The sequence below is a fragment of the Myodes glareolus genome, chromosome 18, assembly GCF_982192425.1.
Source record: "Myodes glareolus chromosome 18, mMyoGla1.1, whole genome shotgun sequence".
Taxonomy (NCBI): domain Eukaryota; kingdom Metazoa; phylum Chordata; class Mammalia; order Rodentia; family Cricetidae; genus Myodes; species Myodes glareolus.
This window is the reverse complement of record NC_142043.1, coordinates 61404662-61429377: the sequence shown is the minus strand read 5'-3', so window position 1 is coordinate 61429377 and position 24716 is coordinate 61404662. Positions and strand designations below refer to the sequence as shown.

Below are 24716 nucleotides of genomic sequence, written 5' to 3'. Positions count from 1 at the left end.
CCCCGAGACCTGTCAGGCCTGCTGACAGTGCATGGCTTTGAACCCAACCAGGAGACCTCTATGACTGTCCCCGTGTGATGTCATCCCTGCTGCATGGCAGACCCCTGCTCTCTCTGGCTCAGAAAAGCACACTCATGAGAGTCCAGCATGGGAATTAGTGTGGCTGCCAGTGTATCTGTCCATATGTCCACCAGGGTATCCATCAGTACAGCCACACCAGACTGGCTGGAAGAGTTGGAGCTGTCTTTATTGCTTGGTGTCCCTGTCAATGTCAGCACGTGAGGGTTACCACCCTACAGAGGAAACAGCTCAGTTTGTGGAGGTTCTGAAACCAAGTAAGAAGGCCATATGTATAGCATGAGGCCACAGCCCAAAGCCACAGCCTGAAGCAATGGAGGGGGTAATGAGATTTGTGCCAGTAAGACCATGTGCACACCATGGCGACACATTCTATTTTGTCAGACAGGCATGAAGACAACAATGCAATCGCAAGGAGTCCTGGGATCAAGAGTCACTGCTGGCTTTCTTTAAAGAACTTTTGCTATTAATGATGTTACTATTTGTAATCAAGCTTTTGTGTTCTAACAACTACACCAGTCTTCTGGGATCTTCTCGGGGCAAAGATGGCTCTGGCTTTGTCTGGAGCCCTCTCCTACAGGGACTTTATCAGTACACACACACACATGCACACACACACACACACACACACACACACACACACACACCACCCCAGAGAGAGAGAGACACTTCTGCAAACACATCCATATGGTTGTTGTTAACAACTTGGTTTTCCCATAGTAAAGATAAAAATACCTTTGACAAACAAATATTTAACTAAACTGAAGAGACAGTGGCATGGAATTCTCCAGCACCTGAGAAAGCCGCGTTTGTGGGAGTCAGTACTCACACCCGTAAACTGGGTTGGTCAGTCCCACAGGCAGTATTTGGAATGAAACTGCCAGAAACATTCCCTGAACTTCTTTTGGGATCACATATTCTGTGCACACTATATTTCATTCTTCTTTACACAGGGTAGTCGACTATGGGTGAGGAAACACCCCACACGCTGTGGCCACTGGAATTCCACAGCCCAGGAGTATCTTGGTTCATAAAATCCTTGAGGAGAGGGTTTTTTTCCCAAGGTTCCAGAGACCCAAAGCTGTGACTCACTCAGTTCTGAGGCCCTCCCCTTCCTCTCCCCCTCCTCTCCTGATCCCTCCCCTCCTTGCACCTCCCTCGCTCCCTCCACCCTCACTGGCTCCCCACAGCCCTGGGCTCTAACTGCAGCGAGCTAGCGGAGACAATCCTCTTACTCTGCCATCACCAGCGCCCACCCTGACCCTGGCCCGCACTTGATGGTGACCTGCAGACCAGCCAGAAACATGAGGCTGGCCCACGCTCTGCTGCCCCTGCTGCTACAGGCCTGCTGGGTGGCCGCACAGGACATCCAGGGCCCCAAGCCTATTGCCTTCCAAGGTGAGTGAGCTTCCTGCACTCCCCGAGCGCTGTTTAGCTGGAAGTAGATAGACTCAATGCTCACCTCCCCCCACCCCCATAACTTGGGTACTGTCATTTGTCCCATTTCGTCTTAATCCCATGGAGGGCCACCGAGAAGGGGCCTTGTCCCTTGTCCAAGCCTGCTTTCCACTCTGTTCCCATCTTGAAGCAGCTGGAACACTGCTCCCACCCACAAGGCCCTGGAGTCCTGTCACCTCAAGTCTCTCCACACTAGGGAGATGACAGAGCTGGAAACTCCAGGGGGACCTATCAATGAAGGGGAGCCTGCGGCCTGCACACCCGGTCCATCTTCTGTCCTGGGTGAATGACTGTTGGAGGCCCCAGAACTGCTATGTCTCTTTGCCTGACAGACAGATAGATGACCCGTCCTTTCATACCTGAGTGTGAGGTCATGGCTTTGAGTTGAACCTGAGAACGTAATGAGAAATAATCCAGTTCTCCCAGGCAGTCTCTGCCCTCTATAAGTGGCCAAGGCCACTCTGAGTGAGGCTCTGTTCAAGGGACAGGACACTCTGGGTGTCCTTCGGACCCTACTGGGTGTTGCCTACCAGGCAGGTGATGGTCCGGGTGACTGGTGGGCCACCATCACCTGCCCAGGCTCTGCTGCTAAGAAGGATGGTGTCTCGGGGAGCCTCTGACCTGAATGGGGATGTGTGAAGGGGGCCTGGTGCTCCCAGCGGGGCTCAAGGCATGGCTGAATGACCTTATGGGACCTCCCCTGGCTCAGACTGCCCTGTGGATCTGTTCTTCGTGCTGGACACGTCGGAAAGTGTGGCCTTGAGGCTGAAACCCTATGGGGCCCTGGTGGACAAGGTGAAGTCCTTCACCAAGCGCTTTATCGACAACCTGAGAGACAGGTAGCGTGATCTTGCCTTGACCTGTCCTCTATGGGCTTGGGGAGGCGGTGGACCTGCATGCAGAGCTGAGCCTTAACTTCCTACTTCAGGACTCCTTCCTGTGTAATGCAGCTGGGCAGGGGAGCGGAGGAGCAGGAAGGGGCCTGAAGGAGTGTGAGATGGGACAATAGGGAGGAATTGCCTCACCGGCAGGACTAAAGAGACAGTACTGAGTGTAGAGATGTGGCGTCTCCACACTCCAAACACAGACAGGAGTTTGGGGAGTCAGCCAGATAACTACTTATGCCTCATGCCTGGAGTCCTGCAGGCAGCTGGACCTCACCTAGTCCACATGGCCTTCAGAGCATCTGCCTAAGTCTCCAGTGTCCTCAACACAGGCTGCGAGTAGGGGCACGTGGGACACAGCATGCTTCATGTACCCCCTTGCTCACTCCCTCCTCAATGGGGCCCTGAGAACAGAGGGTGTGGCTAGGGGCAGGACCTGAGGAAAGGTGTAGGTAATGAGCCTCCCCCCATAGCAGGGTCCCTGCACAGTGGTCAGTCAGTCAGTGTGAGGATGGGAACTCAGACAGTATAATCGTCAGCCTTACTAACTACCCAACCAGGGCCCAGGGCCCTGCCCGTAGAGACCGTGGCTCTGGAATGCTGGAGCGAACCCTTTACCCCCAGGGCTGCCACCTCAGGGACTGTGGAGTTCTAGAACACGAACTTAATGAACAAATCTGAGGCTCGAGGAAGAAAAAGGGAGGTCCTAATATAGAAGGCAGTGAGGTGGCCTCGGTCCCTTTACTCAGCTTCTATGTCCCGAGATCTCACCTATGATATGGATGGAATTACACTTTACTGCAGGGGCCTTGGTTACCCTGTCTCCTGATGTCCAGCATGGGGCACCATAGCGGGCCTTGGAGAGCTGTGTGGCCAGACGCTACAGCACAAGGTGGAGGCAACTTAAACCTACATCAGAAACCCGCCTGTCCTATTTAGAACTGGCCTGTGCCTGCCTCTGTCCTCACCCAGCCCTCTGCAGTACATGGGGGTCTGTGGCCCCAGCTGGGGTCATGTTTATAGCTCAGCTGATACTCAGGCTGGTTTTTCTAGCCATGCCCATTGTGTGGACCCTGAGCCGCCTGATCATCCATGAGATCACTCTTGGGTGGGACAGTAAGTCCCTTCATGCAGGTTAGGGTGAAGCCCCCTCACCTCGTCCCACCTGTGACTCTCAGGTACTACCGGTGTGACCGTAACCTGGTTTGGAATGCGGGTGCCCTGCACTACAGCGACGAAGTGGAGATCATCCGAGGGCTCACGCGCATGCCCAGTGGCCGCGATGAGCTCAAGGCTAGCGTGGATGCGGTCAAGTACTTCGGCAAAGGCACCTACACCGACTGCGCTATTAAGAAGGGGCTGGAGGAGCTGCTCATAGGGTGAGTGGTGCAGGGCCGTTCACAAGGGCCAATCCAGGCCATTCACAAGGGCCCAATTCAGGCCATTCACAGGGGTCCAATCCAGGCCTGTCATGTCTAGCTCTATCAACCAGAACGGTCTCAGGTGACTTCAGACACAGACCTTCTCAACCTGTGTGCTACGGGGCCTCCTTGACCCATTTTTCATGGCCAGGTGAACTGCTGCCAGGCTGCCCATTACCCATCAAAGGCTGGGCTGGGGACTGGAAACTCTATCTCAGGGGGCAATGTGCCTGTAGCCACAAACCTATTCACCAGGGACCACAGGGCCATACCCCAATCTCCATCCATCCGTGTGTCTAGTCACTGTCTCAACCGGTGAACTAAATGGCCCTGCTCACCACCCAGAGAAAGAGGTGACAGAGAAGCAGATAGTGACGTAGGGAGAGATGGGGAGAGCAGCCAGTTACCGCAGGACAGCTTTGGCATCGCCTGAAGTCCTTAGCGGCGGGCAGAATGGCTTCTTCCACGTCCCATCATGTGTGAGTCTGAGGCCCTTTCCTCATCTGGCTTGATGTCTTCCCATAATGACCCAGGCATTGAGGGGATGGGTAATAGGTGGCTATGACTCTACTCCTTCCCGGGCTGCCCTGTCACTAGTAGGGTAGGCACAAGCTGCCCCATGCAGCCAGCTCAGGGGAGAGATACCAGCCCCTCACCCCTCTTCCCTTCTGCGGCTTCATTGAGATACCACAGCATTGTGAGGCTGCAGGGCTGAGCCCCATTCCGAGGCCCACTGGGCCCCTCCACATGAACACGAATGTGAGATAAAATTGTACAGGCTGTGCTAGGCCCTGTCTCCCACCTGTAGCTGTATGAGGTGGGAAGGTTAGTGGCTGGGTTGGGGATATGGCCTAGGGCATGGGTGCCACTTGCTATCCATGTGGAAAAGCCCCGATGTCTGTGTGGCCCCCTACCCCACTCTGACCCCTTGCTCAGAGAGGCCATTGCATTGTTTAGGGTGAAACAATCCGAGAGTATCTGTAAGTCCCTCTACTTCTTACACAAATTGCCTTCCACACCCCCAGTAGCCCAGGGTCACCCCTGGCTCTCTTGTTCTCAGAGGTTTGAGGTCCAGTGCATCTTGAGATGATGCCCACTTAGCATGCACACTAAGGACCGGAGCCTTCCCTGAAAGTGCATCTCAGAGACGTGGCCATGTAACAAGACCTGATCCTTTAAAATCACAAGCAATGGGGAATCCTGGTCCCTGGGTGACAGGGGTCAGCATGTCCAGAGCTGCCTCAGGTCCTTCTGCAGGACCTCTGGCCACCAGCTCTGAGGGTCTCAGCTCAGGTTCCCAGGCTCTGAGCCCTAGAGAGGGGTCTCATGCTGCCCACCTCTCCAGGGGCTCCCACCTCAAGGAGAACAAGTACCTGATCGTGGTGACCGATGGGCACCCCCTAGAGGGCTACAAGGAACCATGTGGGGGCCTTGAAGATGCAGTCAACGAGGCCAAGCATCTGGGCATCAAAGTCTTCTCCGTGGCCATCACACCTGACCACCTAGTAAGACCCCACCTCCTTTTACACTCTCAACACACAAGATGGAGGGCCTCTGGGCTTCTGCCATCTGGGTCCCAGACTCACTGGAGTCTTCTCCTCTGCTAACGTTTGGGTACACACAGACTGTTTCAAGCCCCCCCCCAACCTCCTGGGCCCCTGGTATGACCCTTGAGGTGGAGACACCCCAGTAGACAGTCCTAGCCCTTCAAAGGGCTGACCCCACCCCCCTGAGGCTTGGCTCTGCAACCACCACCCAGTTTCCAGTGGTGCGCGGCCTTTCGGAGCTAATTCATTCTCTCCTCCTCCACGTGCCCAGGAGCCACGTCTAAGCATCATCGCCACAGACCACACGTACCGGCGCAACTTCACGGCAGCGGACTGGGGGCATAGCCGCGATGCCGAAGAGACCATCAGCCAGACCATTGACACCATTGTGGAAATGATTGTGAGCGCTGACCTCTTCGGGGTGGGGGAGGAAAGCCTGGGCCCAGAGGAGACACTAACTCACCCTTCAATTTCCATTTCAGAAAAATAACGTGGAGCAAGTGGTAAGTGCGTCCCCCTGAGCCATGCCCACCCGGTCCTAGCCCTGCCAGTGTGTCCCCCTGTTGGAGTGAGTGTCCCAGGGCCCTTTCTTGTCCTTGTTGGGGTGTCCATCCCCTGAGTTTGGACTCTGACTGATCTCCTATCCCTTTTTTCCACAGTGTTGTACCTTTGACTGCCAGGTAAGTGTGGCCCAATTTCCCTGCTGACCCCTTGACCCTGGTCTAGGGTCTGGGGAATCAAGAGGAGTCTCTTGTTTCTTTCAGGCTGCCAGAGGACCTCCTGGTCCCCGAGGTGACCCCGGGTATGAGGTGAGTGGCTGAGGTTGCCTTGCTTCTGTTGAGATGGAGCCATTGGGAGCCATAGCTCTGTGCCCACCTCCTTGGGAATCTTGTACAGCGACATTGGCTGGGCAGGTGCTTTCAAAAAAAGCACTGGGACAAAGACTGGACATCACTTAAATGTGGGTTTGGGGTGTGGGGGTTGGGAATGCAGAGTCTCCCCCTTGTGGTCCCCAAGACTGCCTTCAGGCTTAAATGTTGGTTTGGCATCCACTTGATTCTTGAAATCAAAGACCTTATGGTGGAGTTGGGAATGAAACTGGGGGTCCAAGTCCTTCTGTGACTCACGTGGGACAAATCTGAACACTATGGGAGATGCTGGGGTCAGATCTAGGGTGGCTCTCCTGCCACATGGCTGTCACCCACAGAGCTGAGCTATCCCCCCACCCCACCCCAGGGAGCTTCCTTGCTGTATCTTCCTGTTCCTCTCGGCCTAGATACCATACCAGCTCTGCCTTGAGAACTTGTAGGCAGAGGCAAAGTCTAGGTCCAAGTCTAGGGTGGCACAGCATGAGGAACCAGGAAAGACTCCCAGAACCCAGGCAGGCCCAGAACCATGGCCAGAAGAACTCAGGAACCTGGATGGAATCGCTCTGTAGATCTTCCTCATGCCTAAGGGGTCTCGCCCAGCTTTTCAGGACAGATGGGCGTGGCTCCTGACCTGGTCCCCTTGAGCTGAACTCCTTTGCCTTCCAGGGGGAACGAGGAAAGCCAGGTCTTCCCGGAGAGAAGGGGGAAGCTGGAGACCCTGTGAGTATGGGTTACCGTCAGCGTGACAGTGGCGACGAGTGCTGAGAAGCCTGAGGCTGGGGATCTGCACAGTAGAAACTTCTAGAACAGCAGTCCTGAGCACAGAGATCACAGAGCCTGTCCTTTGTTGGGGAAAGAAAGGCTGCCCCAGGGGTCAGACCAACAAGTCCCGGGACCTCTGCTTTGGGCCATGATCAGTGTCCTGCAATTCCCCTTCCCTTCCAGCCCTCCTCATGGTGACCTGGATCCCCTCTTTCTCCTCTGGGGTACTGTGTCCCCCTTCTCCCCATCCTGGGTGTTCTGGGTTCCCTCCAGGAACTTGCCATGAGACCCTTTGGGAGCCTCACAGAGGCCCTGTCCTTCCCACTCTGTCCTGGGCCTGCCTGGGTTCAAGATTCTATGTAGGTCTTTCTAGTCGCAGTGAGGGGTGAGGTGGGCTGAGGGTCCCTTCCCCTGCTATCCAGGGATGTCTGACTATCTCTTGTTCTGTTCCAGGGAAGACCCGGAGATCTTGGGCCAGTCGGGTACCAGGGTATGAAGGTATGTGTCCCTAATGCCCGGTGACCTCTCCTGAATGGAATGGATCAGGGCTTGGCAGTGAGGTACAAACTGGTCAGTACAAAAATAACATGCCTCTTCCTTTTCTGTTTGGTTCATAGGGAGAAAAAGGGAGCCGCGGAGAAAAGGTGAGTGAGGGCCAGCTTCGGGGTTGTCCTTCTGGGTAGGGAGTTATCTTGATGGATGAGTATCATAGGGTTTCTGTCAGGGGGAAGCATGGGAAACAGACCCTTCCGCCACCCTCTATGCCTCAGAGGGGATGTGTCTGGTCTCCAGGGACAGATTCCCTGAGTTCTGATCCAGGCCACCTGGATCAGAGAGGACTGGGAATGTCACTTTGCCTCAGTGGGCCGTTCCTGGAGACCCTCCGAATACAGGCCCTGTCCTCTTCCTTACCCCTCTGTCCTGTGTCCCTGATCACCACAATTCCATATCTCTTGGGTGTGTGGGATGCTGTTGCGTTCACAGTGGTCCCACCACACTGTGCGTGCCTCCCTCCCTGCTATTGGGAGAATGAAGGTGTAGTGGGGGCTGCCCTCTGATCCAGCCAGGGGACTGCCTCTCACCCTCTTCTTCCTGTTCCCACAGGGCTCCCGAGGACCGAAAGGCTACAAGGTGAGTATGGATGGGTCAAGGACGTAAATGTGTTCACAGACCAGCTCTGGCAACATCTGGCCTTTGTCTAACCTCCCTTTGTCTCCCTGTCTCACAGGGTGAGAAAGGCAAGCGTGGCATCGACGGGGTAGACGGCATGAAGGTAATCATGAGGCGGGAAGGCTGAGAGGCTGGGGTATACCGTCTAAGGTGGGAGGAGACAAAGCCAGGGGCTGCCCCAAGTGTGCAGGCGCAGTTCCCATGGTGGGTCTTCCTGGGAGACTCAGAAGTGAGAGTCAGGTCGTAGGAAAGGCTGGTTCTTGCCTCTTCTTCCTCTTCCTCTCTGTTTCGCTCATTTCCTCTTCCCTCCCCTTCACCCTGCCCTCACTTAAGCTCTGCCTCCAAGGCATGCTTGTCTTCTGCCCGCCATGAGGCCTCTGGCTTCTTGTTTTGTTCAGTTTTACAACATTTGGTCTCTGCCCTTTTTCTCTCCTCTCCCAATAAACCTCCTACGTGAGTTCTGTTGTATGGCATGCATGGCGTGACTCCTTCCCAGCCATTTTTAAATTTATAATATTGTAGTGGATGCAGGCACAGGTGGGACTGCAGATTCCATGATGGGGCGTGGGGACAAACATGCCATCAGACATCAGACAGAGCTTACTTGGGAAGGGAAGGGGAGGGGAGAGAAGAGGAGAGGAGGGGAGAAGAGGAGGAGAGAGAGCTGCCTCCTCAGAGAGGTGGCAGAAAAGGAGAAAAGTGATCCCCTTAAGTTCAAAGGGCTCCTGACCTTCCTGGGTGGGGCTTGGATGAACAGAGTTCAAGTCTCTACTCAATCACTCCAATCTTACTGTTTCCTTCTCCTAGGGGGAGACAGGGTTCCCAGGACTACCAGGCTGCAAGGGCTCTCCAGGATTTGATGTAAGTCACTTCCTCTACCCCCTATATTTTGGAATAATGGGTTCTTGGAAATTTGGTCCCAACCTTCGCTATTCTGACTCTACCCAATGGCCCAGCTATATGTGAATTCACCTACTCTGCCCAGTGGCCGAGCTGTATGTGAATTCATTTGCTTTATCTGCTCAGTCTGAGGATGGCCGCTTATCTGGGGCCCATGGGGGATCTTGGCTAGCTGTGACCTGTGTTTCTGTCTTCCCACCAGGGCATTCAAGGACCCCCAGGTCCCAAGGGTGATGCTGGTGCCTTTGGATTGAAAGGAGAGAAGGTAGGTGACAGGCAGCCCCAGAGAGTCGAGACTTCACCATCTACTAAGGCCAGGTATTCCTCCTGGGACTCACAGTGTGAGGAACAGGCCTGGCTCTGAGAAGTACAGCCATGAAACCTCAATTGGCAGACTCAAGTTTGCCGCTCACCGTCATGCATCTCAGGTCTGGACCTGAGGAGTTTTAAGGCTTTTATGGTCAAGGGTGTGCTATGCAGATGTGGGTGAGTTGTGAGGTCCCTAGGAGGCCAGAACTCTTCTAGAGTTGGTTGGGATGACCTGAGGTTTAGATAAGAGCATGTCGTCACTAGGCCCAGGCCCTGATGTGGCTTCCAGTGTCTGAACCCATCGACCAAGATCTCTGATCTTCCCCAGGGAGAAGCTGGAGTGGATGGTGAGGCTGGGAGACCAGGAAGCTCGGGGCCAACTGGAGACGAGGTAGGATGACCTGACATATTATCGGATGGGATAGGATGAGCCTCATGGACACTGGGACTTGTGGTCATTCTCAACTTGTCCTCCCCCAGGGTGATCCAGGAGATCCTGGTCCCCCCGGAGAGAAAGGAGAGGCTGGTGATGAGGTAAGCACCCCTATCCTGGTCCAGCCTCCATCCTCACTTGCAGGCTAGTGCGCAGACTCATGTACTGTTCTTCCTTGTCCTAGGGGAACGCTGGCCCAGATGGTCCCCCTGGAGAGAGGGTGAGTCAGCTGGATGGTACTGTATTGTCCTCATTGGCAGCAGGAAAGGTTCATGCAGACTGGCCTGGATCTGACCTCTGTAGGTCCTTAGCGCTCTGTCCGTATGCCTTGGCTAGGTGGGAAGCCAGACCCTAGCCATTCTAGATTTCACCATGCATGCAGGGCCTTGAGTCACTTGAGAGTCTTGTGGAGGCAGCCAGCCTGAGGAACGCAGAGGCCCACCACTGGAATGATCTGCCATGACATCTGGGGAGATCACTGGGCCCAGCCTTCAAGCTCCCACCCTTCCCAGGGGTGCATCCCAGATAGACTCATATCCACTTCTCTCCACACAGGGTGGCCCTGGTGAAAGAGGACCTCGGGGGACCCCTGGTGTGAGGGGCCCAAGGGGAGACCCGGTAAGTCATGCCTTAGGGGACACACTGAGGTTAGAGCTGAGCATAGGTTCACAGGGCCAGCTACGCAGCCTTATTGGTGTCTAGGCCTCAGCCCTCCTGCCTTCCCATGAAGGGCTGGAGCTGCCCAGGGCTCTGAACATCCAAGGCAGGGCATCAGTTCACATCCCATCAGAGGCTTGCTCATGCATTGGACCCATCTGGAAGAGAAGAATCTGCAAGTGGGGCCAGTCATGGTCCACAGTTTGGAGTTCAGCAGACTCTTTCGATCCTTGCAATTGTGTCTCAATTGCTGGCCACCAAGATCACTTGCTACTCCTAGAGCAAATTGCTGGTGGTGGCCATGTGGCCCCTACCTCTGCATTCATGGGCTCCTTTCTCCCCAGGGTGAAGCTGGACCACAAGGTGACCAAGGAAGAGAAGGCCCCGTCGGCATCCCTGGAGATCCGGTAGGAAGCCTAATGTATTGCAGGGAATAGCGACGCCTCACAGTTTTGAAGGCCCACATACTGCTCAGTACTAAGCTAAATGCTCCATTTGGGTCTTCCTAAAGAAATGTTCCCTGTGACTCAGCACGGGGGACCTCCTACAAATGCGTGTTCCTGCAGACTCATGGTGTCCACTCTTAGAGCTAGCTTGGGTTCAGCTGGGCATGGATGTGTGTCAGCGCTCAACACAAGACCAAGGGATGTACTGGAGGCTGTGGGCCACAGACACTTGTAGATTCCATAGACCCTAAATCTCTGGCCTTGTGCCTTATGGTCACAGGGCCTGGTAGTGTGGGCATGGGGGTTACTAGAGACTCGGCCACAGAGGCAGGGGGACTATGGCCATGAGAACAGAGTAAGTCCCTAGGCTTTGGGGTGGATGGAGAACTCTTTGAATCCTTGGTAGACTGAATAGAGGTGAGTTTGGCAGGATTAACATGCAAGAGGTTCCATGATGTAAAGGAATGGGTAAGATCTTTCAGGACTCATGCTCAGGGAGCCAGGGCCAGTACAGCTAAGCTCAGCCCAGAGACACTGGGGCTTCAGGTCCCCAGAACAGGTATGGTCCCCAGAGCCCTCAGGAAGGAACCAGGTAGATAGGTCATGCATCTCAGGAACAACTGTATCTGTTTTTTTGTTGTTGTTTTTTAAAGATTTATTTATTATGTATACAGTATTCTGTCTGCAGGCCAGAAGAGGGCTCCAGATCTCATTACAGATGGTTGTGAGCCACTATGTGGTTGCTGGGAACTGAACTCAGGGCCTCTGGAAGAGCAGTCAGTGCTCTTAACCTCTGAGCTACCTCTGCAGCCCAAACAGACTGCATCTGAATATAGTAGTTAAATCTGTAGTTGTTCATTTGGTCAGAAGTCTGGTAAGGAAAAGACTACATAGGAACTTAACTGCTACAGGTAGCAGTCCCTCCCAGGCCAGTCCAACCATGGAGGGTTCATGAGCAAAGGAAGACATCCACACACACTGGGACCTAAAGCGAAGACTCCAACATGGATAGCGGAGAGGAGGGACCTGCAGGGAACCCATCCTGACCATACCCCATGCTGACTACTGCCCCTCCTATCATGAGTCCCTGAGAGTCCTCCACCCCTGTGTTCAGGGCCCTAGATGACAGTGGCAGGAGCCTAATTTCTCCATATGAGATAGGATCCCATGGTCTGGGACTCTCAGTTCTCAGGGAAGGAAAACAAGTATGGCCTAGAGACAGTGAGCTGAGTTCTCATGGGTCTTAATCTCCTAGGGTGACGCTGGCCCAATTGGACCTAAAGGATACCGAGGTGATGAGGGTCCTCCAGGCCCTGAGGTAAGTACTTGCCCACTCTGCGCTGCTATTTACCTAGGAGGCCAGCTCTGAGTGTCACTCCGAGGACGGCCCTAGTCCCGTGGCATCTCCCACACCCCCACCCATCTTTCTGCAACTTGCCTTCCCTCTCTTGCCCTGGGAGAGACTGGGTCCCAGGGAGGATATTATGCTACTAAGTCGTGTCGTCTATGACCTGGCTACTACCTGTCCCACTCCTTTAGGGTCTCAGAGGAGCTCCAGGACCCGTTGGACCCCCGGGAGACCCGGGACTGATGGGTGAAAGGGTGAGTATGGGAGAACAGCCCTACCAGGTTATTGCTGGGTTAGTAGCTGGGACTTGCCTTATTTGGTCCCTTGGAGAGGTGCTGATGTGTGTGTGTGGGGGGGGGGCATCCACATTCAGCTCTCAAGGATGAGGATGCCCCAGGCAAGACCCTCTTGCTTAGAAGTCCAATTGAGGGTTTACCTGGGGAGGGGGGCTTTCCCTGGCTGGGGACACAGCTGTCCTGGACGCCCAAGGCATCTAGTCATAATCTCATGTGATGACAGCAGCTCTCTCTACTCTCAGGGTGAAGATGGCCCACCAGGAAATGGCACAGAAGGTTTCCCCGGCTTCCCTGTGAGTGTTATAGGCCTCCCTACACACCTACCAAGTCCCCCTTCGAATGCTTCTGGCCACCTGGGTGGGTGAGATAGACCAGAGCCATCAGCTAGCCTGGGCCTCTGCCAACCCTGAGCCCATTCACCTGTAGCTCTCACTTGGCTGTCATTCCACGCCCCACCCCCACTGGACCCTGGTATAACTACCTTATCTTCCTTCACAGGGGTATCCAGGCAACAGAGGCCCCCCTGGGCTAAACGTGAGTATCCCCACCATGCCTCTGTCAGGCCATAGATGTGTGTTCACACTGCACACATGCGCAACCAACACCCTGTGTCCATTTTCTCACATGACATTAGGCAGCGTGCACATATGTGTGAGTCTGGGTTACATCACTGACTCAGGGACACTCCAGTCAGGTGGTCACATTCATCTTCTCTGCCCTCTCTACATCCTAGGTCCTGCTAACCCATGTATTTTGTCTCCTGCAGGGCACAAAAGGCTACCCTGGCCTCAAAGGAGATGAGGGTGAAGTTGGAGACCCAGGAGAAGATGTAAGTGGGTGAGGGGCGGAGTCTTTCAAGACTGTGAACCCTGCTGGCTTTGTTCACTGGAACAGGGGAGCAGGGAGGCTGGAGACGAACTCTAAGGGGCCAGAGCAGCTGATACACATGGATGTTCCTGCTGACCCCTTGCCATTTCCTTCCAGAACAACGACATTCCACCCCGTGGGGTCAAAGGAGCAAAGGGGTACCGAGGCCCTGAAGGACCCCAGGTAGGTGATGTGGCTGTAGGGGTTAGGGGTGGAGTCGAGGCAAGGCCATATATAGCAATTAGAGGTGGAAGCCAAAAGATTCAAGGGACCAGGATCGCCCCAAGGACAGTTGGGGACACTGAGGTCCCTAGAACCCATATAGTTTAAGAATCCTTGGGCACAAGCTCCCCATTTAGAGACTTTGTCTGCTCTTGCTCTGACAGGGACCTCCAGGACACGTGGGACCACCTGGCCCGGATGTAAGTAGGGTATCTGCAAATGACCTGGGGGCTGACCACTATGGCCTTGGACCTTGATGGGGACATTGATGAAGCCTGAAGCTCGCAAACACTGTTCATGGATGGGGGTAGCTGGGGGAGGAGGCCTGGAGTCTTGCACTCAGACCACAGGGATGCATGGTTACCACTGGGACATGGATGACTACAGGGGACACGGAACAGCCATGGAAGACATGTGGCCATGGGGGATACATGACAGCTATGTGTTAGTCATTGCACCCTATCTTTTGTTAAGCCAGGAACACTCTAGGCCGTGGGAAGTTCCTGCACAGATCTAACCCTCACGGGGTTCCCAGGGACCACCAGGAATGGCCTCAGCCTAAGCCACACTAATATTCTCACCTCTCTTCCCAGGAGTGCGAGATTTTGGACATCATCATGAAAATGTGCTGTGAGTATCTGGAGCCCGGGTGACTTTCTTAATGAGCCAACAAGTTCCTGTCAGCCACGGGGCCCAGCATGCTGTTCCAGAAGGGTCTCCAAGGGTGGGAGGCACAGGCAGGCAGGGCCTAGGTGCTACTGAGATCCCCCACATGGGAGAACCAGGGCTGGACTACACATCCTCTGAGATTTCAGGGACTCTGACAAGCTGAGGGCCTGGCCAGAGCTAGGTGGAGCTAGGCAGAGCAGGGCACTCCGGAGTCCGGAGCTGTTCTATTTAGGGCTCTTTCTCTTCTTTCCTCAGCCTGCTGTGGTGAGTGGTGTCTCTTCCCTCTCGGGAATTCCTGCACGGTGTTAAGTGGACCCACCCTGGCTCTGTGGTGGACTAGCAATGCAGCAGCCATGCATTCATCCACCTTGGTTCTGCGGTGGGCGAGCAATGCAGCAGCCATGCATTCATCCACATTGGTTCTGCGGTGGGCGAGCAATGCATCAGCCATGCGTTCATCACCTGGCTCTCTCACCCATCTGCATTCCCCGTGAGCAGCACCCTGGGGTCATACAGGCCCAGGACACTGCTGTTCCCTGTCCTGTCTCCTTATCATTTTGAGTAATCCTCCACAGGCTGGAGCAGGAACCAGACCTCCAGGCTTGTCCCTTCCACTCTTCCACAGGCCGAGAGTGAAGAGGAAGGGACAAAGGGTAGCGACTGTTGGGTCTGGCCAACGAAGGCCAGCCTGGCAAGTCTAGCTCACGAGGAGACGTGGGAGATTCAGAATCCACAGTGTGGGGTGGGACCATGGAGTACTGAGGGAAGCCTGGAGAAGGGCACTAAGGACTGGCTCGTCCCCTCTCCTAGAGTGCACATGCGGCCCCATCGACATCCTCTTCGTGCTGGACAGCTCCGAGAGCATTGGCCTACAGAACTTTGAGATCGCCAAGGATTTCATCATCAAGGTCATTGACCGGCTGAGCAAGGATGAGTTGGTCAAGGTGAGTACAAGCCAGCCTTGGACCACAGGTAGGGCCGGAAGAGAGCTCAGTCCCTCCACCTTGGCTTCCCGGCTCATCACTGGTTGAGCTGGTAGTAGCTTGCAACAAAGTCAAACAACACATCTTTAGTGTCCACGGAAGTTATATGCATGCATCGCCACTATGCGGTGCAGAGAATCGTGGTAGTGGGTCCAGAGCTCATCCTTCCGTGACGGAAGCTGGGAGGGCCATGTGCAGAGCCATGTGGACCTGCAGGAGCAGCTACAGACAGCCCTGTGTGAAAGAGCACGTAGGGGTCTCAGGGCCCTTGGCAGGCTGGGACTCCAGGACACAGGTGCTGGGCTCCAGACCTGACGATGTCATTCCTACAGTTTGAGCCAGGACAGTCACACGCGGGCGTGGTGCAGTACAGCCACAACCAGATGCAAGAGCACGTGGACATGCGGAGCCCCAACATCCGCAACGCCCAGGACTTCAAAGAGTGAGAGGATTCCCAAGATCGCTACCCCATCCCTGGTCCTACAGTGGGCCTGGCCCAACCGGGACCCTGACCCTGGCTTTGACCTTGGTCTGTCTGTCTTCCCGTGCAGAGCCGTCAAGAAACTGCAGTGGATGGCTGGCGGCACGTTTACCGGAGAAGCGCTGCAGTACACCCGGGATCGGCTGCTTCCACCCACCCAGAACAACCGAATCGCTCTGGTCATCACCGATGGGCGCTCTGATACTCAGCGGGACACCACGCCCCTCAGTGTGCTTTGCGGGCCAGACATTCAGGTGGGCAGCCGCACAGTGCTGCGGTGGCTGAGCAGGCTCTCCTGCGAACACAGGGGACCACAGGAGGACAGGGTCAGACCGACCCATGCCACTCTGCCCTCTGCAGGTCGTTTCTGTGGGCATCAAGGATGTGTTTGGCTTTGTCGCGGGCTCTGACCAGCTCAACGTCATTTCCTGTCAAGGCCTGTTGTCGCAAGGCCGGCCAGGTATCTCCCTGGTGAAGGAGAACTATGCCGAGCTTCTAGATGATGGTTTTCTGAAGAACATCACGGCCCAGATCTGCATAGGTGGGTGCTGGGGATCAGAGATCTGGGTGGGCAGTGCAAAGGTCTGTCCTAGACATGTCCACTCAGCTTTCTGGGACTGTGTGGGCTAGTGACAGCCCTCAGGATGCACCTGTCACTGTCACCTCAAGAAGGACTGTGACCAGACTGGGTAGCACTGCCCAGGGTGACCAGCAGAGCCACTTGAGAGCAGGTGTTCTCATGCCACTTGCATGGGCCACGGTCTCTGCCCCCAACCCCATGGGCACACTGTATGTCAGCCTTGTGTGAGTCTGACTCCATGGTGTGGACAACTTGGTTAAGGGACGCAGTTTGTGGCAGATTCGTGAGGGCAGTTGGTGAACAGCAAGGCATAGTGCCTGACCTGCAAACCACCTTTCCTCTTCTGAGGCTCAGAGTGGGCATGGTGCGTAGGGTCATGGTGGCATGGCACTCACTTCATGTGATTTCTCTTTACAGATAAGAAGTGTCCGGATTATACCTGTCCAAGTGAGTGTGCGGATTGGGAAGGGCAGGGTGGGAAAGGCAAGACTTTTGTTTTGTTTTGTTTTGGTTTGGTTTGGTTTTGGTTTTTGGAGACAGGGTTTCTCTGTAGCTTTGGAGCCTGTCCTGGAACTAGCTCTTGTAGACCAGGTTGGCCTCAAACTCACAGAGATCCGCCTGTCTCTGCCTCCCGAGTGCTGGGATTAAAGGCGTGCGCTGTCACCGCCTGGTTAAGGCAGGGCTTTTTAAGGGTACCACAGAGCTTTGGGCCCTCTCTTCTGGGGCTTGCAGCTCTGAAAATTTGGGTACTCTCTGGCCAGCCCTCTGGAGTCCATCCAGTCTCAGGTCACCCACCATCTCTGCCCCACAGTCACATTCTCCTCCCCGGCCGACATCACCATCCTGCTAGATGGCTCAGCCAGCGTCGGCAGTCACAACTTCGAAACCACTAAGGTGTTCGCCAAGCGCCTAGCTGAGCGCTTCCTGTCAGCAGGCAGGACGGATCCCTCCCAGGACGTGCGGGTAGCCGTGGTCCAGTATAGTGGCCAGGGCCAGCAACAGCCAGGGAGGGCAGCTCTTCAGTTCATGCAGAACTACACAGTGCTGGCCAGCTCTGTGGACAGCATGGATTTCATCAACGATGCCACGGATGTCAACGATGCCCTGAGCTACGTAACTCGCTTCTACCGGGAAGCCTCATCGGGGGCCACCAAGAAGAGACTCCTGTTGTTTTCAGATGGCAACTCACAGGGGGCCACAGCGGAGGCCATTGAGAAGGCTGTGCAGGAGGCACAGCGTGCAGGCATCGAGATCTTTGTGGTGGTAGTGGGACCCCAGGTGAATGAGCCCCACATCCGCGTGCTCGTCACTGGCAAGACCGCGGAGTATGACGTGGCCTTTGGTGAGCGCCACCTATTCCGTGTACCAAACTATCAGGCCCTGCTTCGTGGTGTATTTTACCAGACAGTCTCCAGGAAGGTGGCACTGGGCTAGAGGGCCACATGCATGGCCATACACATGGGGATACACTTTGACAGGCCTTCCTGCCCTTCCCACCACTGACCAAACAGGAATAGGACATGTGACCCAAATGTTCCTGACCACTGTTCCACTGCCTTAGAGGGAAAGCTGAGATGCACACTGTTGACTTTGTGTAATGTCCTCCATGGCTCACCCGAGCTTCTATCTGTATCTTCCTTGATTTGTCCAGCGTGGCGGCCATCTTTGCTGACCTCCCTCTGCCTCTGGGCTGCACCCAGCTATCTCCTTCTCCTTCTCGCTGCCCTAATCTGTTTCTGGTGTCTTCACATCATCTGCAGTTTCTGTCTGTGTTGAGCCTTCCACACCAACAGTGAAGCAAACCCTTGCACGGGCTCAGCTTGCTGGGTAACAACTTTTAGAAAAATTGAGACCAAGAGCATTTTCAGACTCAGACTTGGAGGAGACCACTCCTCTTCATCAGGTGCTTGTCAGTGACCAACGCGGACCTTGGTCCTGGCCCTTAGTGGCTCAACATGAGCAGCAGGAAATGCTGGCTCCTGCCTCTTGTCTAAGAGCAAAGGTGCTACCTGCAAGAGCTTCATATACAAAGAGGCTTAGTCTGGACAGTTCAAACTCATGCGTTCTGTCAGAACCAATCCGGAGCTCCTTTTCCTCCAACAGAGATTCACCCTTTTTTTTGAAGACCTATCTTAGTTAGTTTTGTCGTGGCTCCCCCATGCTCCCCTAATCTGGTCTGTGCCAGCTCTCTCTGATAATAAACGTCTCCATTTTTCTCTGGGGCTCTTCACTGAATCTACACACACTACCCAACACACCTGGAAAAAGAAGCTAATGCCAAACAGACCACGGGGTCAAGGAGAGGCTGCCCTGGCCCATGGACACAGCCCATCTCTTTCTGAGAGGAAGAACACAGGGGCACAAAGACCTTCCCACACCAGGGGGCTGTAGTGCCGAGGTACACAGCACCCTGCAGTGCCAACTCAAGAGACACTAGGGCTTGATGGATTTGTCCAAAGAGATAACTTCAGACCACCTAGTTCCAACCAGATTACTCTAGTTCCAACAAAACTCACCCAAATAAAAACATATCCAACCAGAATAAACATGACCAAATGATATTCAATGAGATTACACCAGACCTAATCAAATCTAACATGATTAGACCATAACCAATGAGATCTAACACAATACACTGGACCCAAACAAATATAAACCTCACATAAAATCAGATCCAACCAGATACACTAGAACAAACTGCATTTAGTCAGATTAAATTAGATTAAACCACACCCAATCAGATTAAAGCAAACCTTACCAGATCCAACTGGATTAAACTGAAACAAACCAGAGCTAACCAGATTAAACTGGAACAAACTAGATCCAAGCATAGTACACAAATTTAAATCAATCCAACTAGATCAAACCAGATCCAACCAGATTAAAGAAGACCAAGCCAAATAACAGACTAACTCAGATTCTAGCAGATTATACCAGGACCAACTAGATCCAACCATATTACACTAGATTAATCCATATCCAACCAGATTAAACCAGATCTAACCAGATGAAGACCCAATAGACGACTAACTACTAGTTCTACTTCTAAAACCATTCTCCAGAAGTCCCTAAGGGAAGCTGACAACGATGCCTAGGTTGGTTGATGGTTACTCAGAATGAGGTGTGAGTCTGCCATGGTGTTGACGCTGGCCAGGAGATGGCCTATGTCTTCTGAAATGGTACCTGAAGGGTGGGGGCTACAGATGCAAATCTGGCCAAGTGGCAAAGGAAGAACGCAGCCATTAGAGTCCTCACTGCCTTGTTCTTCATTCTTGGGGAACTGGGAGCAGAGGAAGGGCTGACCTGGGAGGCAGTGATGTGTGGTTTGGGTGTGGGGACATGCACACTGGAGTACTTCACACACAGCCATAACAGCCCATAGCAACAACAACAACAACAAAACAAAACCACTAGATCAGTGGTTTTCAACCTGCGGGTTGCGTGCAATCCGTTTGTCGGGGTCAAATGACCCTTTTACAGGGGTTGCCTAAGACCATCAGAAAACAGATATTTATATTACGATTCATAAAAGTAGCAAAATTATAGTTATAAAGTAACAACAAAAATGTTATGGTTGGGTGTCACCACAATGTGAGAAACTGTATTAAAGGGTCGCAGCATCAGGGAGGCTGAGAGAATTGCACTAGGCCCTTTCTGCTGATGGAGGCTAAGTATCCAAGCATAACTGGAAAGAGAAAAGAGGGAAGAGAGCCAAAGAGAGTCACATAGTGGGAACTCAGAGGGGCTGCTAGCCTTGGCCACCCCATCTCCATCAGACACCTAACTCTTTCCTCATTTTCCTCACTACAAACTTGACACTGGCTACCTGGAGGGTCAGTCACATCCCTCATCCCTATGCCCAGGAGCCAAGAGGAGGACCAAAGGCTAGACTGGGACAGGACAAGGAGCCCGAGTCAGGAGGACTCAGGGAAGGTATTTTCTGTGTACACCCTTCCCTACTGCCCAGTCCCCACTGACGGCTCCAGGTCTGTATCCCAGATCCAGGTAGGCCATGCTACTCTGAGTCCTTGGCACATACTGTGGTTCTTTACCACAATGTCCCCCACCCCAGATGCTTCCTGTGGTCACCAGGGACTATAGGCAGGATGGGCTATTGGTCTACTGAGCCTAGCTGTCACAGATCCTTGTTGGAGCCCAGCGGAAGGAACCTCTGCTCTCATAGAGTTAGAATCAGTTCCAGACTGAGACACTGAGATACAGTGAGGGACTTCCCCATAGTCACAATAAATCAGTGGTTGCTGCCACATCAATTCTGACTATTTCTAAGCTAGGACCCTTGACCACTTCTGCCCAAACCTGAGTCCCCTGAATCTCTTATCCCTTTGAACTTCCTGTATCTTTTCTGGATTTACTCTGCCATGAATAACAACAGGAGGTCAGACAGCAACAAGAGTCTGGATAGTAGCTTCCCAGAGTCTGGATATGCCCTGCCTCCCACAGAGTGAGGTATAAGTCACCCCCTCTGCACATGTGGGCCAGCACAAGGCTAGCACCGTGGAGGTTACAGGTTCATGGATGACTGAGCCCAGTTGCCCATGCCCCGTCCCGCTGAGCTTGCTCCAATCTACATCCTCCTCTCCTATCCCGTGCCTCTCTTAGTGTGCAGCACCCGGGACAAAAGTCTCTGATGCTGTGTCAGGTGTCACTCAAACCAGTTCAAAATTCTGCCATACAGTGGGAACCAGATACAAGAATTTCCCCCTAAGAAAATACTGGTTTTTTAACTCCTGGAAAGGCTGGCGGGGAAACTTGGGGGCCACGCTGACTGCCTAAGTCCATGATATGGGGATCCCAGCAGGTCTCCTATCCTTGTCCCCTCCTTTCTCTGGCTTACATGAAGAAGCCAGGGTTGATGAGAAAGCTGGCATGTCACTTGTCAGAAGCCTCAACCACCCTCACCAGAGTAGAGGAGGTAACACCTGGACCCAGTTCTTATAGGAGCATTTAGCTATTTTTCCCTCCTAGTTGTAAGAGGTAGCCCCTGGGGGTGTATAGCACCAATAATAAAAGCCCAGAGACAGCTATTGGGGTTCAACCTGAAGACCAGAAAACAAAGCAGCCAAGCCACTGGAGAGCTCTTACCTCTAAGAGATCCTCAGACTGAAAGAGAAGGAGTTCCTGTCTCACCCCTTCTTACATTCCTCCCTAGCACTGGGGTTAAAGGCATGTGACTCCCTAGTGCTGGGATTAAAGGTGTGAGCGACCACCACCTGGATTTGTTTCTGCACTAATCTTGTGTAGCCAAGGGTGGCCTTAAACTCAGAGACCCATCTGCCTCTGTCTTCCAAATTCTGGGATGAATTGTGTGTGACACCACTGCCTGGCCTCTAGAGGCTTAGTTTTACCTTCTGATCTTCAGGAAAGCTTTATAAAACATAAATTAAATATCACTGTCAGGGTGTCTGAGGGATTGTGTTTCCTAGCAGACTGCCCGGGTCTCTAGTGGCTTAGTTTTACCTTCTGATCTTCAGGAAAGCTTTATAAAACATAAATTAAATATCACTGTCAGGGTGTCTGAGGGATTGTGTTTCCTAACAGACTGCCAGGGTCTTTAGTGTGCTTCTGCACTCAGAACACTGTGATCTGCTAGTTCTGAGGACATGGGGTCTAGGTATCTACCTCCATTACTTGATCCCATAACTTGACTCTCCATATCCAACAAGATCGGGGAATTGAAATCTCTGGGTCCCCCTTCAGCTCTTCTCAAGCAGAAACTGCTGTTTTGAGGGCTCCCCAGTTCCTGAGATGGTCAGGTGCTTAGAGACCATGAACGGTTTGCAACTTGATGCTTGGAAGAGCTACACAGAGCAAGGATGCGACAGAGAGAATTTCAGGAATTTCACAGCAGAGACAGCATGAGGACAGCAGTGCCACCAGGCAAAGAAAATCCAGAGCTAAGCCTGCCCGTGGATTGTGATGAGCAAGCCAGGCATCAAGAAGCCATGGGGAGAAGCTGGCTATAACTACTGAGCCTTCCTGGGGGTGATGCCAGATAGTGGCACAGTTTTGAAAGTGCACAGAGACCTTTCTTGACCGGGATGTACTTGACCTAGAGACTTGAGATGCTGGTCACTCAGTGGTCATGAAAAATCAGCTTTCAAGGCCACATGTGGTGCATGCCTTTAATTCTAGCACTTGAGAGACAGAGGCGGGAGGATTTTGTGTGTTCAAGGTCAACCTGGGCTGCATACAGAGATCCAGACCAGCCAGAGTTATATACTGTGGTGGTCTGAATGAGAATGCCCCCCATAGGCTTCTATGTTTGAACACTAGGTCCTCAGTTGGTAGAATTATTTGGGAAGAATTAGGAGGTGTGGTCTTGTTGGAGGAAGTATGTCACTAGAGGCAGGCATTGAGGCTTCAAATGTCTCTTGCCTTCTTCAGGGCCCTCTCTGCCTCCTGCTTGTGGTTTTGAGGTGTGAGCATACACTTCACTGGTGCAGTACCCATACCTTTCTCCCTCCATCCTCATGGACTCCAACCCTATACAACTGTAAGCCCAATGAAACACTTTCTTTTCTAAGTTGCCTTGGTCATGATGTTTTATCCCAACAATAGAAGAGTAACTAAGACACATAGTGTGACCCTGTCTCCAAAAACCAAACAAACCCCCAAAAGTCAACCTGAGATAGTCATTGTCTTGATCCAATGGAGATTAAAGAGGACACTTATGGGCACAGTGAAGATGCCAGAAGAAAATTTCATGGGCAAAAATTAAGGGAAAGTGAATGGAACTCTTAAGAGCAGGGGAAGGGGAAGATGCTGAATTTCTTTGTCTAGATGTTTTTTTTAGAACTTGTAGCAAAAACTGGACATTACTCGGTCAATCAGCAGGACGTATGCTTTGTGCCTGTTTTTCTGGTTCATCCAGGGAAATGATTTCACGCTGCCCACCCACTGTCCACCAGGTGTGGTCATCTTTCGAAGCCCCATCTTTGATGCTTTGCTTTGCTAACTGTTGGCCGCGGTTCATTTGCTAGCCATTAGCCTAGGCCAGTGCCGATCTTGTGGGTATCTTCCTGTTAACTACGCCATAATGTTTGTTCTCGTGGTCATGTGGTCAGCTTGTAGATTCTCTAGCACAGCTGCCAGGATAGAGTTGCAATTTTCCTTCGTTACCATGTATTCAATTCCTCCCTGGGGCAATCAAAGGGTCTCTTTTGTGGAATAGATGTGAGGAAGAGAGGGGAAGTAACAGTGGCCTCCCTAAAATGGCAGCTTCTTGGTTCTAGAAAGCTTTGCAAGAGATGATGGGAACTCATGAGACAGTATCCAAACACCCAACCCAGAGTCTGTTTAGGGGACCTTCGGCTCCAGGACCCTTCCCATCCCAAAGAGAGCTGCTTGCCTCAGTAAAGGTGTTACTTTGGCGTCTCTGCATCTTGGTCTCGATTTTTCAGCCATTCAATTCTTTGTCTGTCCCATGGAACAAGCTAGGTGATCCCTCAGATACCCTCCAGCGCTCACATTACAGGGGGACATTTTTTAGAAGCACCCCTGACTTACACTGTGGTCTGCTATGATTAGCTGCCCTGGCAGCAAGAACCTGTGAAAATGTCACAGAATTAATAAACTTTCCCAGGGAGAAACCGCCCCATATGTTTAGAGGTTGTGAAGGGGAAAACTCATTAATAATAGCACCCAACAGGTTCTGGCTAGCACACCAAAGGAACCAGCCCCGAACAGAAAATTTCACCAGTTTATATAGGCCTTAGGCTCCTATATCCCACATATGCTGTCATCCTTAAATCTCCTCCAGGCCCAGCCCCAGGTCACACTCTGAACAATTTAAACGGTTGGGAGACTGCAAGTCTGGCCGCTGGGGCAAATGGGAGATTTCTACGGCAAAGACATTGCCAGAATGATCTCTTAAGTTCACCAGCGTGATGATTTGGAACAGTTGTCACCGGGTCTTCTTGCCCACCTGGCAGGATGATGCTTTTCCTGAGAAGTGATGACAGTTTCACCCTGGGCTGTCCCCTTGAGCTGCTCATTAGAGGAATGTCCTTCCATATGGGGATGGGCTGACTGCTGGCTGTGTGCAGGGTTGTCTCCTTTTGTTATGGGAATGGAGCCTAACTGGAGGTCAGCCTCAGTGAATAAACATTAGCAGAAATGTTTTCTCAGCAATCCTGTTTTTTTTTTTCCTTTTTTATTAAGTACTTTTTAATACAATCTTCTCTCATTTTACAGAGCTATCCCCAGTCCCACTCCCTCCCCTCCTCCTGCCCCCCCTTCCTCCCACCCCACTATTCCTCAGAAAGGGTAAGGCTTCCCATGGGTAAAGAAAGCCTGACACTTCACTTTGAGGCAAG

At 52.9% G+C, this 24716-nt stretch overlaps 1 protein-coding gene across 1 annotated transcript; it reads left to right on the top strand.

The window, feature by feature from the left end:
• The first annotated feature begins 1242 nt into the window (after positions 1-1242).
• Col6a1 (collagen type VI alpha 1 chain) lies at positions 1243-18595 on the top strand. The gene is made up of 35 exons (XM_087898269.1): positions 1243-1476; positions 2246-2375; positions 3599-3799; positions 5187-5346; positions 5660-5788; positions 5871-5891; positions 6048-6068; positions 6153-6197; positions 6924-6977; positions 7473-7517; positions 7637-7663; positions 8124-8150; positions 8248-8292; positions 8997-9050; positions 9292-9354; positions 9727-9789; positions 9879-9932; positions 10016-10051; positions 10387-10449; positions 10833-10895; positions 12190-12252; positions 12474-12536; positions 12821-12871; positions 13077-13112; positions 13345-13407; positions 13563-13628; positions 13832-13867; positions 14261-14297; positions 14592-14600; positions 15147-15280; positions 15652-15761; positions 15871-16054; positions 16161-16341; positions 16798-16827; positions 17192-18595. Exons 1-35 carry the CDS (start codon positions 1356-1358, stop codon positions 17812-17814), a joined length of 3108 nt encoding a protein of 1035 aa, XP_087754395.1. The 5' UTR covers positions 1243-1355; the 3' UTR covers positions 17815-18595.
• The last annotated feature ends 6121 nt before the right edge of the window (positions 18596-24716 follow it).

Excerpts from the sequence above, each read along its gene's own strand:
- Col6a1 (XM_087898269.1), top strand. The coding sequence starts at position 1,356 with ATGGTGACCTGCAGACCAGCCAGAAACATGAGGCTGGCCCACGCTCTG. Across the intron at positions 7,664-8,123 it reads AAGGGAGCCGCGGAGAAAAG|GGCTCCCGAGGACCGAAAGG; the intron begins GTGAGTGAGGGC and ends CTGTTCCCACAG. Across the intron at positions 9,051-9,291 it reads AGGGCTCTCCAGGATTTGAT|GGCATTCAAGGACCCCCAGG; the intron begins GTAAGTCACTTC and ends TCTTCCCACCAG.